At 37.3% G+C, this 16546-nt stretch overlaps 1 protein-coding gene across 4 annotated transcripts in view; it reads right to left on the reverse strand.

Moving 5' to 3' along the window:
* The window catches only part of YLPM1 (YLP motif containing 1), a 54846-nt gene that overhangs the window by 12130 nt on the left and 26170 nt on the right, over window positions 1-16546 (reverse strand). For all 4 annotated transcript variants that reach the window (XR_015729019.1, XR_015729015.1, XM_087874302.1 and 1 more), the window contains 7 exons: window positions 14453-14607; window positions 12652-12714; window positions 12183-12302; window positions 10239-10415; window positions 7643-7726; window positions 6403-6486; window positions 5659-5742 (listed from right to left, as the gene is read on the reverse strand). Coding sequence is in view for 2 of the 4 variants with exons in the window: in XM_087874302.1 (XP_087730428.1) it covers window positions 5659-5742; window positions 6403-6486; window positions 7643-7726; window positions 10239-10415; window positions 12183-12302; window positions 12652-12714; window positions 14453-14607 (767 nt within the window). In the remaining 2 variants the exon portion in view is untranslated. The remainder of the gene's footprint in view (window positions 1-5658; window positions 5743-6402; window positions 6487-7642; window positions 7727-10238; window positions 10416-12182; window positions 12303-12651; window positions 12715-14452; window positions 14608-16546) is intronic.

Raw genomic sequence — 16546 nt, forward strand, 5'->3', positions numbered from 1 at the left:
AGCGTTTCAAATTCCTTTCACAATAAAATTCCTGTCCATATTTTGGGAGCAGATAATCGGAATCCTGGAGAAAAGGTTTTAATTTCTAAAATCAAAACTTTTAGCAATCCATGAGGCTTTAAAAAGAAAAGAAAGTTACAAAGAGAAGAACTGATATCATAAAAGGATTGTGTTTTGGGAAATTTAGTGATAAAAGCTGAGACCCATGGGTCTCTTTCCATGTAACCAGAAAAGAATCTTATAACCAGTTTAGATTCTATTTCTAGTTCAAAAGGTAGAACAGCCAACTATTGGGTGTACAGCAACTGTAACTTTGGTTCAGAAATGGACAATCCTTTCAGGAATACACTAGTTCTACTACTAGCAATCTACTGTACGAATGATCTCCATCTTCTGCTTGGTTTAGAAAGTAATTATGGAGGAAAATCACCTTATAAAATTCATTTTCTAAGGACATTGGAACAGCAATAGAAGCTATATTTGATAACAAAGTTGCTATAAAATAATAAAAAAGGCTCCATTAATAGCAATGAAAACTCCAAAAAATTAAAATATGGAAGTAGGATAAGGATGAAGATCTCATAACGTTTTAATAGAAAACTATCTGAATAAGAAGTCACGAAACCTTATTTCCAGTTAGATTGATTTATTATTGTTCTTTGCATCGGGAAAAGGTTAATCCAAGCTTTCCTTCTTTAGCAAAGATGTAAGTGTAGGTATTTTGCAATCAAGCTTATTTTTCGGCCATCCGTTTAAGATATTTCAGGAGTAACTTAGACAGCCTGTCCTTCTGTTTTTCACTAGATCATCAAATAGTTCCCAAACACTTCAGAAATTCATTGATTCTGCTGGTAAACTTCCTCCACAAAAAATATTTTCAATAATTCTATACATATCTGGGTTTTTAATACCTGCTTATCTACTCTTTGTAGTGAATATTCATGCAAAAATGAATAGGAAATGCTATGTAATATGCCAGTGCTCTGAGAGAGACAACATGATACTAGATATGTGGAAAATCTACATGTTTTCTCAAATCAATCTGATGACAAGGAAATGTATAATTCTAAGCCTGGGTCCAGAGTAATTCACATGAAATTTTTTTGATGTCCTTCCAAGGTAAACAGTAAACTTTGAATCTAGAACATTCAAAATCATGCATCTAGGTGTGCCGAGTTGGAATATATTACCTGAGTCTTTTGCATTTACCTCCATTTTCAAAATTTCAAGTTCCCTATCACTAAAAGGCTTATCTAATAAGCACCATCTTGGTGGAAAGATTTTGTAGTAGGATAAACAACAACATATAAGAACACATTAGCTTTTAACATGAAAGAACCTAAATAAAAAGAGGTGATTCAATAATGTGGAAACAGTATAAAATATAAATAAGCACGCTACAAAGAATTGGGCGTTAACTATGCATCTTTCATAGTTTAGTTGTTAAAATGGTGAAAGATTATGTTGGTGGTGTTCTGCAAAAATAATTACGAATACATTTTATTTGTAGAAAATATTTTAAATGTTGTATCTTTTCAAAAATTGTATTTCAAAATAAAAGCAAATCATAAAACCAAGTCAGTAGCAGGTTTCTGAAAAAGATTATGTCCAGCTATATTGTAAAGAAATAAGAATGTTGTGTTTCCTTGTGTATATGTATGAGAAGCACCTTGATAAATTAAACGTAAAAGATACATAGTTAACTTTTCTTTTTTTTCCTTTAGTAATTTTTTTCAGACTTTATTTTCCGAGAACAATCAATACATTGGATTATTTTTCTGCTGCTTTGAGATCAAATGTTATTAATCAGAAATTGATAACATTTGAGAAGTATTTTGTCATTTCCAGATAATGCTGCTCATGTGCCGAACAGCTTATTTCATGACAGTCAAATGAATTCTTTAGATGCAGGGGCGATTCACTCAAAGCTGTTATATTTGCATGTATATGTACATATGGATGCATACATATTGAAACACACAAATGAAGTAGTGAGAGGAGAGAAATTTATGTAGTCAACATGAAACAACAGAACCACTCCAGTTCTGATTGGTCACATCCTCACCAAATGGTATCAGTACAAGGAAGGCAACTGAAAACATCTATTTGGATTTCATAGTGTCTTGGATAAAAAATGTTTCATGTTGACAAGAGACAAAGAAACGTGTTTTCATAATAAGGATTCATCAATTATTTCTTGATGCCTTTGCATATACCATTCCTAATGAACCAACTAAGAATTCAGTTGGGTATCCTGGAAGGATCCAACTATTCCATTTCAGTCAATGTCAGACAGTATACTCTTTATTTTCCTGGAGAACTGTTTCAAAAAGTAAAATCTAGAAACATCAAACAAATATGTATGTGTGAATGGACAGGAGGAGGTGCTAAAATTTCCTTGAAAGTTCTTTTATCCAACAAATAAGCAATGGCATAAAAAAACCTTCTGAAACTTTTTGCTTGACTTGGTTGAAAGAGGGAGAATGAACCTACCTTATGGATTAGTAGCTAGTTCTCGAGCACAATCCAGTTGTACTCTATTGAAGGATAAACGTTGGTTGTGAACTCCCACATATGGCTGAAGAGCTGTAGTAAACCTACTCAAATAGCAATTATCCACTTTTTCAGATAGAAGGGCATCAATATTAATGACTGCCAATTTGTTGACCAAGTATGCTTGGATCTTCTAGCCTCCTTGAGGTTGTAAAAATTACATATTGATCAGAATTTCCCTTCTTCCCCACCCCACAAGTGTCTATTGAACTTTCTCTTTAGCAGTTGGCTGCTGTTGGATTTGGCTACAAGTTCTAGCCATATATTTTTTCAGTTTATCACAACAGCTAACATGAGCCATATAGAAAACTGTATTCAGATATACCTAAATACCCTTATTTACACCCTTCCAAGAAGCACTTGTGGCTTGTATCAGTGCAACTTTTTCACCTTCCTGAAAGCATTTATTGCAGCTTCTGACAAGATGAAACATGTTCCCCCAAAGTTGAAAAGGTGTAGCTTCAACAAAATAGAAGTGCTGTGAGTCACTTGGATTGTGGCAGCAGATAAATATAATAAATAAAATAAAAACTACATTTGTGTTCAAGCCAAAAAGGATGCCAGAAAGAGTAAAAGGATCAAATATAGTAATTTAGAATTGGTGGAGGTCCAGTATATCCCTTCCTATTTTACCTTGTAAATCCATGGTTTTAAGAGGAAAGAAAAACACAGATTTCTATCCCCTGATATGATATTTATGATTATAGTAAAGTCAGCTTTGCCTCTGTACTGGGTTGTCAGAGGAATACTGCCCTTCAGCCAGAAAGCTGAATTGAAACTGGAACTTTCAATTGATGGAATGAGCTCCGTTTTGTGCAGGATTGTGCACTGATCTAGATTCAAAAATGAAAAGGTGATTTGAAACATATGTGACCATGGACATTGCACATCCTTCAATCAAATACATATTTTGCTGGGATTGCATATGGCAGTCTTCAAGTCCAGGGAAGGTGCAGCAACTGACAGGTATAACACAAGCACCCACACAAGTCCTGAATTGCCCTTTTCTCTTTGAATGTGAATTGCTGCCCACCTTTAGAAAGAATTAATTACCCCTTTGCTCTTTTCATATGAATAAGCATTCTATGCAAATTCTTCAAAAGCTTAACATTGTGAGCACAAATTCCTCTGCATAAGTTTCACTGAACACAATGGGATTTATGTCTGAGCATACATATTTATGTTTATATGTGTAAGAGATATCCTGATACTTAGAAAAAGATTAGTTACATATACAGGTGAAACTTGAAAAATTAGAATATTGTGCAAAAGTTCATCATTTTGATGATTATGGCTTACAGTTCATGAAAACCCCAAATTTACGATCTCAGAAAATTAGAATATTACATGAAATCAATAAAACAAGGATTGTACATAGAACAATATCGGACCTCTGAAAAGTATAAGTATGCATATGTACTCAGCATTTGGTTTGGGCCCCTTTTGCATCAATTACTGCCTCAATGCGGCATGGAATGGATGCTATCAGCCTGTGGCACTGCTGAGGTGTTATGGAAGACCAGGATGCTTCAATAGCGGCCTTCAGCTCTTCTGCATTGTTCAGTCTCATGTCTCTCATCTTTCTCTTGGCAATGCCTCATAGATTCTCTATGGGGTTCAGGTCAGACAAGTTTGCTGGCCAATCAAGCACAGTAATCCCATTGTCATTGAACCAGGTTTTGGTACTTTTGGCAGTGTGGGCAACTGCCAAGTCCTGCTGGAAAATGAAGTCAGCATCCCCATAAAGCTCGTCTGCGGAAGGAAGCATGAAGTGCTCCAAAATCTCCTGGTAGACAGCTGCGTTGACCCTGGACTTAATGAAGCACAGTGGACCAACACCAGCAGATAACATGGCGTCCCAAATCAACACAGATTGTGGAAACTTCACACTGGACTTCAAGCATCTTGCAGTGTGTGCCTCTCCATTCTTCCTCCTGACTCTGGGTCCTTGGTTTCCAAATGAGATCCAAAAGTTGCTCTCACCAGAAAAGAGGACTTTGGACCACTGAGCAACAGACCAGTTCTTTTTTTCTTTAGCCCAGGTAAGATGCTTCTGACGTTGTTTGTTGTTCAGGAGCGGCTTGACAAGAGGGATACTACATTTGAAGCCCATGTCCAGGATCGGTCTGTGTGTGGTGGCTCTTGATGCACTGACTCCAGCCTCAGTCCACTCCTTGTGAAAGTCCCCAACACTTTTGAATGGCCTTTTCCTGACAATCCTCTCCAGGCTGCGGTCATCCTTGCTGCTTGTGCACCTTTTTCTTCCACACTTTTCCCTTCCACATAACTTTCTACTAATGTGCATTGATACAGCACTTTGGGAGCATCCAACTTCTGCAATTACCTTTTGAGGTTTTCCCTCCTTATGGAGGGTGTCAATGATGGTTTTCTGCACAACTGTCAGGTCAGCAGTCTTTCCCATGATTGTGATTCCTACTGAACCAGACTGAGAGACCATTTAAAGGCTCAGGAACCCTTTGCAGGTGTTATGGCTTAATTAGCTGATTAGAGTAGGACACTTTGAGCCTAGAATATTGAACCTTTTCACAATATTCTAATTTTCTGAGATTGTGAATTTGGGGTTTTCATGAGTTGTAAGCCATAATCATCAAAATTATGACAAATCAAGGCTTGAACTATCTCGCTTTGCATGTAATGAGTCTATCTCATATATTAGTTTCACCTTTTAAGTTGCATTACTGAAATAAATGAACTTTTGCACGATATTCTAATTTTTCAAGTTTCACCTGTAATTCTTATGAAAATGGCTAATGAAACAAACTATTTAACTGCCTTTTATATTGGGTATTTAAACATGAATTTCTCAATTCCATCTGAAAATTGACTTCTCAGGCACTAACTTATAGCTTGTATAAGTTTGTAACGTCTATTAATAGAAGACAGAATATTGATCCCTAGTACTCAAGACTTACATTTTTCTAAGGAATTCTTAAATATTAATTTATATATTCAATTCAGTGCTCTTAAAATGACAGAATTAAAGCAGTGACTGGGAATGTGGTAGTGAGAAAGCAGACGGAATTCTAGCAAATATAAAATCTGCTATTGCTTATAATAAAAAATTGTTGCAGGGGCATTTCCTACCAGTTCGCTCTCTTCTTCTTCTGCATCTTTTTTGTTTTCGTCTTTTTGGTCTTCAATATTTGCATCAAAGTCTTCCATCTCCACCTAATCAATATATAATAGCAGGATTGTATCACTGGAAATCTAGTTTGGTTTTAGCTACTTATGAGAGAATCAAATAAACTATAAATTTAAAATAACACACAAAAACTTTCTGAGAATTCACTTAAATAGTTAATAGTTTCAAATTTTACACTTTTTAAACATGAATAGAATTGTTAGGTTATATATGAGGTTACTGCAATCAGACTTCTGCTCAGGCACTAAGGTTACCTCCACAAAGGATATGTACTGTGAACATGAATGAATCACACTGTCAGTGAATAGATACTATTAGATGCTATTCACTGGTTAATGGCCAGTCTTATGCTTTGGTATAGCAATACTACTTATAAAGACCTCACCAAAGGTAGAACTTCAGATACATTGCGTAGATTTAGCACTGAACTAATTTGTATTTTATAATGTTTATTCAGAAAATTTATTTTTGGATAGCATATTCTGCACGTATTTGCGCAAAAGAATGAAGTCTATGACTCATGGGAATTATGTCCCTTCAAAACTTCTAATTTGAGAAGCTTATCTTATTTAATAATAACTCAATCTATAATCACTGCATATTAAAATACAATTTCTACCTTTCTAAGTATAATTCATAGATTTTCTTTACCGATTTCCATAAATTAGTGTTTTTGCAAATCTCACCTCTTCAATAGCAGCATCTTGTAATAAAGAGCGAATGTCTAAACGTATCATGTGACGGGGTGCTGTCTCCCAATGATCAGCCATCTGAAAATGAAAAATAAAAACTACAATGTTTAGTCCTTGACTGGGAATATATGCTATCTGGGTATAAGTATAATTGATTAGTATAATTAAGTACATGTAGTCCTCAACTTACAACAGTTCATTTAGTGACTGTTACAGTTCATTTAGTGAAAGTTACAGTGACACTGAAAAAAGTAACTTATGACCATTTCCCCCACTTATGACCGTTGTAGCATCCCCATAGGCTTGTGATTTACATTCAGATGCTTGGCAACTGACTCCCATTTATGACGGTTGCAGTGTCATGTGATCCCTTTTTGCGACCTACTGACAAGCAAAGTCAATGGGGGAGCCAGATTCACTTAACAACCATGTTACTAATTTAACAACTGCAGTGATTCACTTAACAAAAGTGGCAAGAAAAGTCGTAAAATGGGACAAAACTCACTTAACGGATTTCTCACTTAGCAACATAAATTTTGGGCTCAATTGTGGTCATAAGTTGAGAACTACCTGTAAGAGAGAGATGTAGCCCTATGTTTTCAGATTAAAAATGCTGGTAAATTATAGCATAATGTGCGTTATATTATGTGCGTTATATTATATTAATATTAATAAGTACTTCCAAATCAGATCTGGTCCAAATGATAGAAGAACAAAAGAAGGAAACTGAACAGAAAAACTGACTTCTAAAATAAATTCAATCATTTTAAAATTCTTAAACCCAGCTTGTTCCTCCATTTCCCCCAGTACAAGTAGTCCTGGATTTATGACAATTAATCCCAAAATTGATGTTGCTAAGTGAAATATTTGTTAAATGAATTTTGCCCCATTTTGACCTTTCTTGCTACAGTTGTTAAGTGAATCACTATAGTTGTTAAGTTAGTAACATGGTTGTTAAGTGAAACCGGCTTCCCCATTGATTTTGCTTGTCAGGAAGTCGCAAAAGTTGATCACATGGCCCCCGGACATTGCAACCATCATAAATATGAACCAGTTGCAAAGTATTCAAACTTTGATCATGTGATCAAGGGGATGCTGCTAAGTGTGAAAAATGTCACTTTTTTCAGTGCCATTGTAACTTGAACGGTCACTAAATGGCTGTTGTACGTCAAGGACTACCTGTATACAAAATTTTTAATACTGTAATGTTGAGGAAATCTATTTACAATGTTACCTTATTGATTTCTTTGAGCTTGCGTCCATGGACGTTTCTCTTGCAACAAGTCTGATTATCTGCAGTTATTTCAGCTAAGTAAACCTAAGATATATGAAAAAGAGGGAATGTCTTTGAAAACATATATTCCATGGCAGAACTATCTTTCAATGTGTGTTTCATGAACTGAACAAATGTGGCCGATAAGATATAAAAAAGGTGCAGAAGCATAATCACTGTCCGGATCAAGTGATTGATTGTCTTATATTTGCTTAAAACATTTCTATAATTGTCCATCTTAAAGCCAAGTCTGCTTACAACCAATTGAAACTATATACAGCCATAGAAACAAACAAACAAACAAACAAACATCCCCAAATAAAATCTGAAACAGAAAAATCTGGTGCCCAAACCATACTTTCTTGGTGCAACCCACAGCATTCTCATCCTGCTTTGGCCTCACTCTAGCCCAGAGTCTGGGGAAAGAGCCAGATCTTAAGTATAAGGTTAAACAGGTTGGAGTCTGTTAAATCTCAAGAAGGATGGTATTCCACATTCTGCATCAGTGACTATGAGTAACGTCTCTTGGACCAGGAAAGGATGCGATTGGCATACAAGAGGAATTTATAAAAACACCTCCCTACCATCCTTAAGCAGTAGCCGTGAGTCTAGAAGGACCCCAAATTGTATACCAGCTCTGTCTTCAAAAGTTCCACCCTGTCCAGAATCACAGATGGGATATTAGCAGACCCTGGGGGATTCAAAGCCACTCTGTCTTGCCAGTTTTGAGTTGAAATTGGTTCCTCCCCATCCAGATTCTCACAGCTCAAGGCGCTTGGTCACAATCGCAACAGCCTCATCTGCCTGGCCAGAAGTGGAGATGTATAACTGATAACTTTAGTATACCGATACCAGACTCTATGTCAGCAAATGATCTCACCCGGTGGTTTCATGAAAAAGTTAAAGAGAGTCCTGAGCTCTGCCTGTATTGCAGGGGCCTAAAGTATGACCTTTCCTGCAGCACCAACACTGACTGGAACCAGACAGGGCAAAAGGGAAACCACTGTGAAACACTCTTGGCCCCTAACATCAGCTTAGAAAGATATCACAGTTGATAGAATCAAAAATTGCCGAAAGATCCAGAAGGGTCAAGAAAGTTGCACCATCCCGTCTCTAAACCCAGAGATCATCTGTAAACACACTCAGTGCTATTTCATTACTGTGCCCTAGCCTGAAAAGTGTTCAGATAATGCGTTACATCTAGGGCTGCCTGTAGATGAATACCAACCATCCCCTCAACAACCTTCCCTAAAAAAGGAAGATTAGAGACTATAGTACCTCCATTCAGTCAACTCTTTTTGCTAATGACTGTGCACTCCTGGTGTACAAGAATAGCGATCTACAGTTGATGCCGAACACATTTTCAGATGTTGCTATGCTCTTCGACCTATCAGCCTCAACGAGACTGAAATACTTTACCAGCCCATGCCAACTACCAAGCCCATTGAACCAAAAATCAGCTGAGTGTTACTGACACTCAGCTGATAAATGTAAACAGCTTCAAATTATTTGGGACGAATCATCTCTAGCAATGGATCTTTTGACAAAAAAATTAACTTCAAGATCAGCAAGGTCAGCCAGGCACTGGAGTGACTGCATACTAGAGTGCTCAATCAATACACATCCATATCTCCACAAAGCTGAAAGCTAACAGCTTATCCCTCCCCTCTTATATGGATATGAATCCTGGACTCCATACCGAAGGCACATTAAACTGGAGAAATTTCACATGGTACTCTCTGCTCCATCTTGGGAAGTGTTTGTCCAACCTGGAGATATTGGAGGTATTGGATCACACAGAATCCATCAGCATTAAGTCCATGATTATCAGAACCCAGATGAGATGGCTGGGACATGTCATCAGAATGGATAACCATTGTACCCCTTGCCAGTTGCTCTATAATTTATTGGACTCTGGGAAGAGACTTTGAGGTTGAACATGCAAACACTAGAAAGTTGCTATGAAAGAACTCCTACGCCACTGTGACATCCAGCCAAGGAAACTAGAAGCTGCAGCTGCTGACAGAACCTGCTAGAAAATCCTATGAAAATCCTAGACTCTGCACTTCCAGACTGGGACCCCAGAGCCACCTGTTTCCACAAATGAATAATATCTCAGCATGTCTCCTTCAAACCCACGCAATACCCCTAAATGTAACTTTTGTCCTACATCCTGTGCTGCTGTTCGAATGTTGAGCTCTTGCATGCCACTCAAAAGCCAGGTGTAGACTTTCACCCAAAGAACCGGAGTGCAGAGATTGGCAAAAGCTTGTCAAGGTTTCAAAAGCTTGTCAAGGTTTCAAACAGAAATTTATCCCAGAGATATAGAGGAATGAACCCAGACCCTTCTGCACACAAAACACAAATACTATTGGTAAGTTCTGTTTCTTCGTCAGTTCAACATTTACTGGATCTTTGATGTGCTATCTTACAATGACCTATACCTAAACCTGCTATTATTGCCTATCTTACAAAATATTAATGTTTATGATTCTAAGTCACTGGAAGTTTGTTTTAGAAAGGTTAATACCCACAGAAATGACCTAGGGATGCTTACCTCAAATCCTTTTGTTTTTGCAGAGCTCCAGAATTGCTCAAAATGCCGTACTCTGTCATTGATAGCATCAAGTATGATGAAGGGAAAAAATCCATCATCCAAAGTCTTCTTGAAAGTTTTAAACAAGCTGGCACGATAGATCTCTTCCATATCAGCTTCATATTCATATTCCAAAATCTGATCCAAAAAAAGGGGAATGTTAGGCAAAGAACCAAGCTTTTTTACTTGAAGAACTTAAATCTATCTATTACTGTCCTATGCTAAAAATGAATAACTGATAAAATTTATAAAAATGAAATGAAAAGGAATGAGGTAGTGCATGTTATTAGCATTCAATTATGAATATGGATAAACCCATGCAGCAGTTTTATACAGATTCCTGAACATCACAAGGTAAGATGGTCCCTTAGGAAGCCTTTGGCACAAATGCTGGGTAGGAGATGAATAACAATGACATTTGACATGTGTGGAAGTAGTGGGGCATAATTCACACAAATTTCCACTTCTTAAGATTATTTAGAAGGCTACTATGGTTCTTAGTACTGAAAGATGCTGGCCAATCAAGGAAAATTAATAGGCTTGTTCTATTCTTGTTTCCACAGAAAATTTCTCATTATTCCAAGTCCATTCTGACAGTCAAACTTAAAAAGATCAGAAATGTCCACTAATGCCAGAAAATGTCATTATCACTTGCTCTAATACTTTGCCAAAAAATAAGAATCAATACTGCTGATAATTAGGAATGGGAGTTAGGATGGGAGCTGAAATTCAAAATCTGGAGTGTGTTGAATTATCTATTTCTGCTTTAACCAGGGTTGTTTTGGACATATTCCAACTTTTTAGTCCTCCAGAAAAAATGAGACATTATCTCAAATGCATCACTGCACTAAATCCATTATATTAATTAAGTATAGTTATAGTGATATTCTACACAAGTTGAAATTGTCCATTGTCTTAGAACACAGTACAATAGTTCAAACAATACATAGATCCACATCTTATCAGGAAGTGAACAAAAACATATCCGACCATTTATCTCGCCACAAACATTGCGACTGATTTAATGACACAGTCTGGTCCAGGAGAACTGCTGTGCTATTAACCTGATCATTTAAAAAGAATCCAAGGCACTCAAAATATCCTATCATTATATTTATGTTCCCTGGATTTACATTTTGCTTATTTAATCTTGACTGAACTGTCACTAATTCCAAACACAGCTTCAGAAATTGGTATTTCTGAACAATACAGAAGTTTCAAATGATCCTTGTGGACCCTTCCAACTCCTCAATGCTTAAACCTGCTATATTTACTTTGTGGGATTTCAAAACAGAATTTTGCAGAATTTTAAAGTGCATTGAAAGTGTACAGAAATCTGCTTGCTGCATATTATTCTCTTCAGATTCATGGAGAGCAGCAGGGCCAGCTGAGACTACATCCCATCTCTCTTCTCATATCCTTTTAAATGAAGGAATAGGGCTTGATTCATGTGATGACCTGGAAATTGTCTTTCTTACAATAAGTGCTATCTTGTATTTCTGAGGCAAAAAGCTAATGTCCCATCAATAAAACACCTTTAATCAAATTAATCAAATACTTTTTTTACTTAGTAATCAGGGAACCATGAAGAATAGAAACTATTCTAACAGGAAAATTCTGCAAAGCCTTCTAAAATGCATTTGATTCTAAAGGAACCAATTCCTTAACCCAAAAATACAGATTAAATGGTACAGTAAGAGACAACATCAATTTAATGACACATAATCAAAGATCTGTTCAATTGAAAAAGTTGTCAACTCTGCACTCCCAGACCATAATCTATTTATTTTTCTAAAATACAGTGTAGATTAGGAGAGTTTCTTGGCTGTTGCCTGCCAGTTTTCATTTTTGTAGGCAATTAGTTACAATAATTTAATTAACAATTGGAATATACATTAAGAATACCTTCTTTTTTACTCTTTTCTTTGTGTCTGGATCCCTCTCTTCTTTTTCTATTTCAGTAATAAAATAGTCATCCAAGCTGAGTACTCTGGGTGCAGCTCCTCCACATTCAACTTCTTTATCCTAAGAAGAAAAAATAAAGAAAAATCCTGAAATCTATACCATCAAAGCTAAATTTTCATCCAATTTCTAAGAAAGCATTCTATTTCCATATATTCAGTTCAGATAACCCGGTTGTTATCTATGATAAGACAGGAAAAAAGTTACACAAAGTAATCTTAAATAATACGTAAGGTACAAAATCCAGAATGCCCATTAAAAAAACAACTTCCCTTTGTCCTGCGGGTGGATAAAGAAATGAAACTGTGACTGGCAGAAAAGAGATAAAACAAATGACTGGAACAATATGCAATTCAACTTTACTCTATTCTTCAGTACAGACTGAAGACAAAGAAAACAGTTATCCACTTACCCTGATGAGCTTAGCAACATGGGTCTTTCCACTGCCTGGCAATCCTCGCATGATTATGACAATCTAAAACAGAGACCACACACTTTAAATAATGCCATGCATATTAAGCTGAATAACGAGGATTCAGTAGACAAAGCACCATATTTTTCGGACTATAAGACGCACATTAGCTTTAGAGGAGGAAAACAAGAAAAAAAAATCTGTCTCTACCTCCGTAGCCCGTTTGTCATGGCCTGTTTGCCTCCGCCATGGCCCATTTGTCATGGTCCGTTTGTTGCCGCTGACTGCTGAGAATAGCTGATCGACGCCGCACCCCCTCCCCCTGCCGCAAAAATTCGCTGTATAAGACGCACAGATATTTCCACCCACTTTTTTTTTGGGGGGGGAGTGCGTCTTATAGTCAGAAAAATACGGTAATATTTATGACTACAGAATGGCAAGCTATAGCTAAGTCCTCACTTAACTATGGTAAGTGGGACAAGGAACTTTGTCACTAAGCAACACCATCGTAAAATGTGGTGCCACTTAACTACACTGTCATAAAACGGCAGATGTGGCAGTCCCAGTTGCCATCGTTAAGTGAATCTTGTGAAGTTAGTGTCACACAGTCATGTAATTGCCAATTGCAACCACCTGCCGGCTTCCACATTGACTTTGCTTGTTGAAAGCTGGAAGTGCAAGTTATAAATGGTGATTACAAGACCACGGCATGGTGTAACCATAGTAATTGTGAACTGGTTGCCAAGCATCTGAATAACAATTATATGACCATGGGGATGCTGCGACAGCTGAAACAATGTTTGTTAAATCCTCCTCGTTCAATAACTTTGAACGGTTACTGAATAAGCTCAAAATCTCTGCAGATCCATAAATATTCACAAAATGAAAACCCCATGACAACATTATTTGTAGCAATAGTGGACTAGATTTCAGATTTGGCATGATATAACTCACTCACCACTCACACCTTCCTCCCACCAGAGTCCAGGATCAAAATAATACTGAAGGAAACCAGTTATGACCTCAATAATTCTGGATACTACGATAATACTATGTTGCAGTAATTAATAGTTTAAACAGAAAATGAGGAAATTATTTAGACAACTAGTTCAGAGTCAGATTAGAACAAGAAAAGATGTTACAGAATGGAAAAGGAAAGTATCTTTGGAAATCAACATAATGCTGGAATAACAAAACTATTGGCATAGTAGGAGTCCACATGCACAATCTGCTCTTTCTTCACATCAACCTTTTGCTCTAATTGTAATCCTCCCTGATAGCTAAGTATCAAGAGTCAATAATTTAATTCACAGAAAACCATCTGCTAAGAAAATTCTATGACAATAATTGTACACAGTGGTGGGTTTCATAATTTTTTACAACCGGTTCTGTGGGTGTGGCTTGGTGGGCGTGGCATGACTTGATCGGTGTGGCAGGGGAAGGATACTGTAAAATCTCCATTCCCTCCCCAATCCAGGGGAAGGTTACTGCAAAATCCCCATTTCCTCCCGATCAGCTGGGACTTGGGAAGCAGAGAACAGATGGGGGCGGGGCCAGTCAGAATTTTTACTACCGGTTCTCCGAACTACTCAAAATTTCCGCTACCAGTTCTCCAGAACTGGTCAGAACCTGCTGAAACCCACCTTTGATTGTACAATCATAGATTTAGGCATGCAGCAAAGACTTTTGAAGGAAGCCATGAGTGCTTTAGAAAGCACTGCTTCAAAAATATTAACGGAAATATGAAATTCCTTATAGATAATTGTTACCCATATTAGAAACTCGGAGACATAGTACTTACCCGTTCTGGTCTACTTTCTCGTCCAGGCTGCTTCAATATGTCATCTACATTTTTTGATTCTGGTTTTCTCTCTACCCGTGGGGCGGGTGGTGGTTGTCGTGGTATTGTTGGAGCAGAAATAGAAATTCTATCCTCAGCATAATTTCTTCGATCACCTTTCAATGAAATTTACATGAGAGAAGAGGGAAAGAAGTCAGACATAAATACAGGTGGTCTTTGACTTATGACCTCAATTGAGCCCAAAATTTGTTATTAAGTGAGACATTTATTAACTGAATTTAGTCCCATTTTGTTAAGTGAATCACTGCAGTCATTAAGTTAGTGACAAAGTTAAGTGAATTTGGCTTCCCCATAGACTTTGCATGTCAGAAGATTGCAAAAGGTGATTGATTACATGACTGTGGGACACTGCAACTGTTGTAAATATGAGCCAGTTGCCAAGTATCTGAATTTTGATCACATGACCATGGGGATACTGCAATGGTCATAAGTATGAAAAACAGTCATAAGTCACTTTTTGAACGGTCACTAAGCAATCTGATACTGTATAAGCAACCAGAAGACAGCACAATAAAACAAGAAAGAAAGAAAATCTTGACTTTCATATCCATATTGTATCTCTTTAAAATGTCATTTTAGCACCTTATGTTCATGCTCATTGTATGGTACAGTAGCTACCTATGATTAGAAGACTGATATATGAGCATATGAATGGCTTTCATTGGGAAATGGAGAAATTTTGCTATGGGGCATTTCACCACTGCTTCTTTAACACAATATCCATTTCTGCCTGCACAGGCTAAATCATTAATTTATCATGAACGGTCTATGTCAGTAATTCTCAAGTTATGGTCGCCAAAATACTATAGATCCGTGATGGTGAACCTATGGCACGTGTGCCCAAAGTGGCACGCAAAGCCATGTCGCCCAGCATGTGCGGCCTTGCCTGTTTGTTTTCTGGGTTTCTGGTGCGCATGACGATCAGCTGTCCTATGCGCACACGGCAGTGCCGAAAACCGGTGTGCACATGCACACCGGCCAGTTGTCGGGTGTGCATGCATGCCAGAACCTATAAGTTTGGCTTTTCCAGAGTGTGAGTTCTTCGCATGCGCAGCCAGCTGATGCGTCAGCACGCATGTGTGCTAGAATCCAGAAGTTTGGCTTTTCTAGAGTGCGGCCCTGACAAGCGCGCGTATGTACATGCAATGTTTCTGCGTGACCTTTTCAGCACCCAGTGCCGAAAAGGTTCACCATCACTGCTATAGATTGTCTAGATTTCAGGTATAAAAATGAAAATAAATGTATATATATAATGGATCAGTTAATGCAAGATTGTGAAATTCTGTGTTTTTTTGCCTTCTCATGATAGTTGTCATTTTTAATGTTATAAAAAATAATTCATTAACTCTGCAAATTCTGTAACGATTAATAGGGGAGGGGATCATCTGTGCCATAAGGAACACAGGCATTGTATTGATGACCAGTGTCTTCCATAAAAAGCCACTGAAGTTTTCAACGATTACTGAGTAGTCAATATATAGAATAAGCCTGCCTGACCTGCTAGTCTATTTATAAAGGTCCTATCACTGCCTATTGGTGTTCCTGTTTGTGCCTAATTCTAAACAAGCCATAGACAGAGCTATGCAAGTTTGTTTGCAGTCTCAACAGTAGTAAAACTGAGCAATGTGCATGAACCTTTTGCTTATTCACAAGTTAAGTCAGAATTCTATGGTACTGCCTTACTATAATATCTAAATGTATGTCCGTCCGTCCGTCCGTCAGTCCGTCCATCCATCCATCCAATATAACTGCCCAACCCACCAGAAGTGAGTTTGGGCAATGTACAACCATCATAGTCACAATATTAAAAAATCATTATAAAGCACTCATAATAAAAATATAAACACCTATTACTATTTTTTTTTAAAAAAATCAGTAAAAATTAATATATACAAACAACAAATGGAAAGAAAGGTATCACCTATAAAATGTCTCTGGGATCTCAAAGCCTGGTTACGTAACCAGGTCTTGAGGGACTTCCTGAACCTTAACAGAGCTAGAGCTAACTTACCTTCGGGGGAAGGAGGAAAAGAG

Source organism: Pantherophis guttatus, chromosome 1 (genome assembly GCF_059756535.1).
Source record: "Pantherophis guttatus breed Tessera chromosome 1, ASM5975653v1, whole genome shotgun sequence".
Classification (NCBI taxonomy): domain Eukaryota; kingdom Metazoa; phylum Chordata; class Lepidosauria; order Squamata; family Colubridae; genus Pantherophis; species Pantherophis guttatus.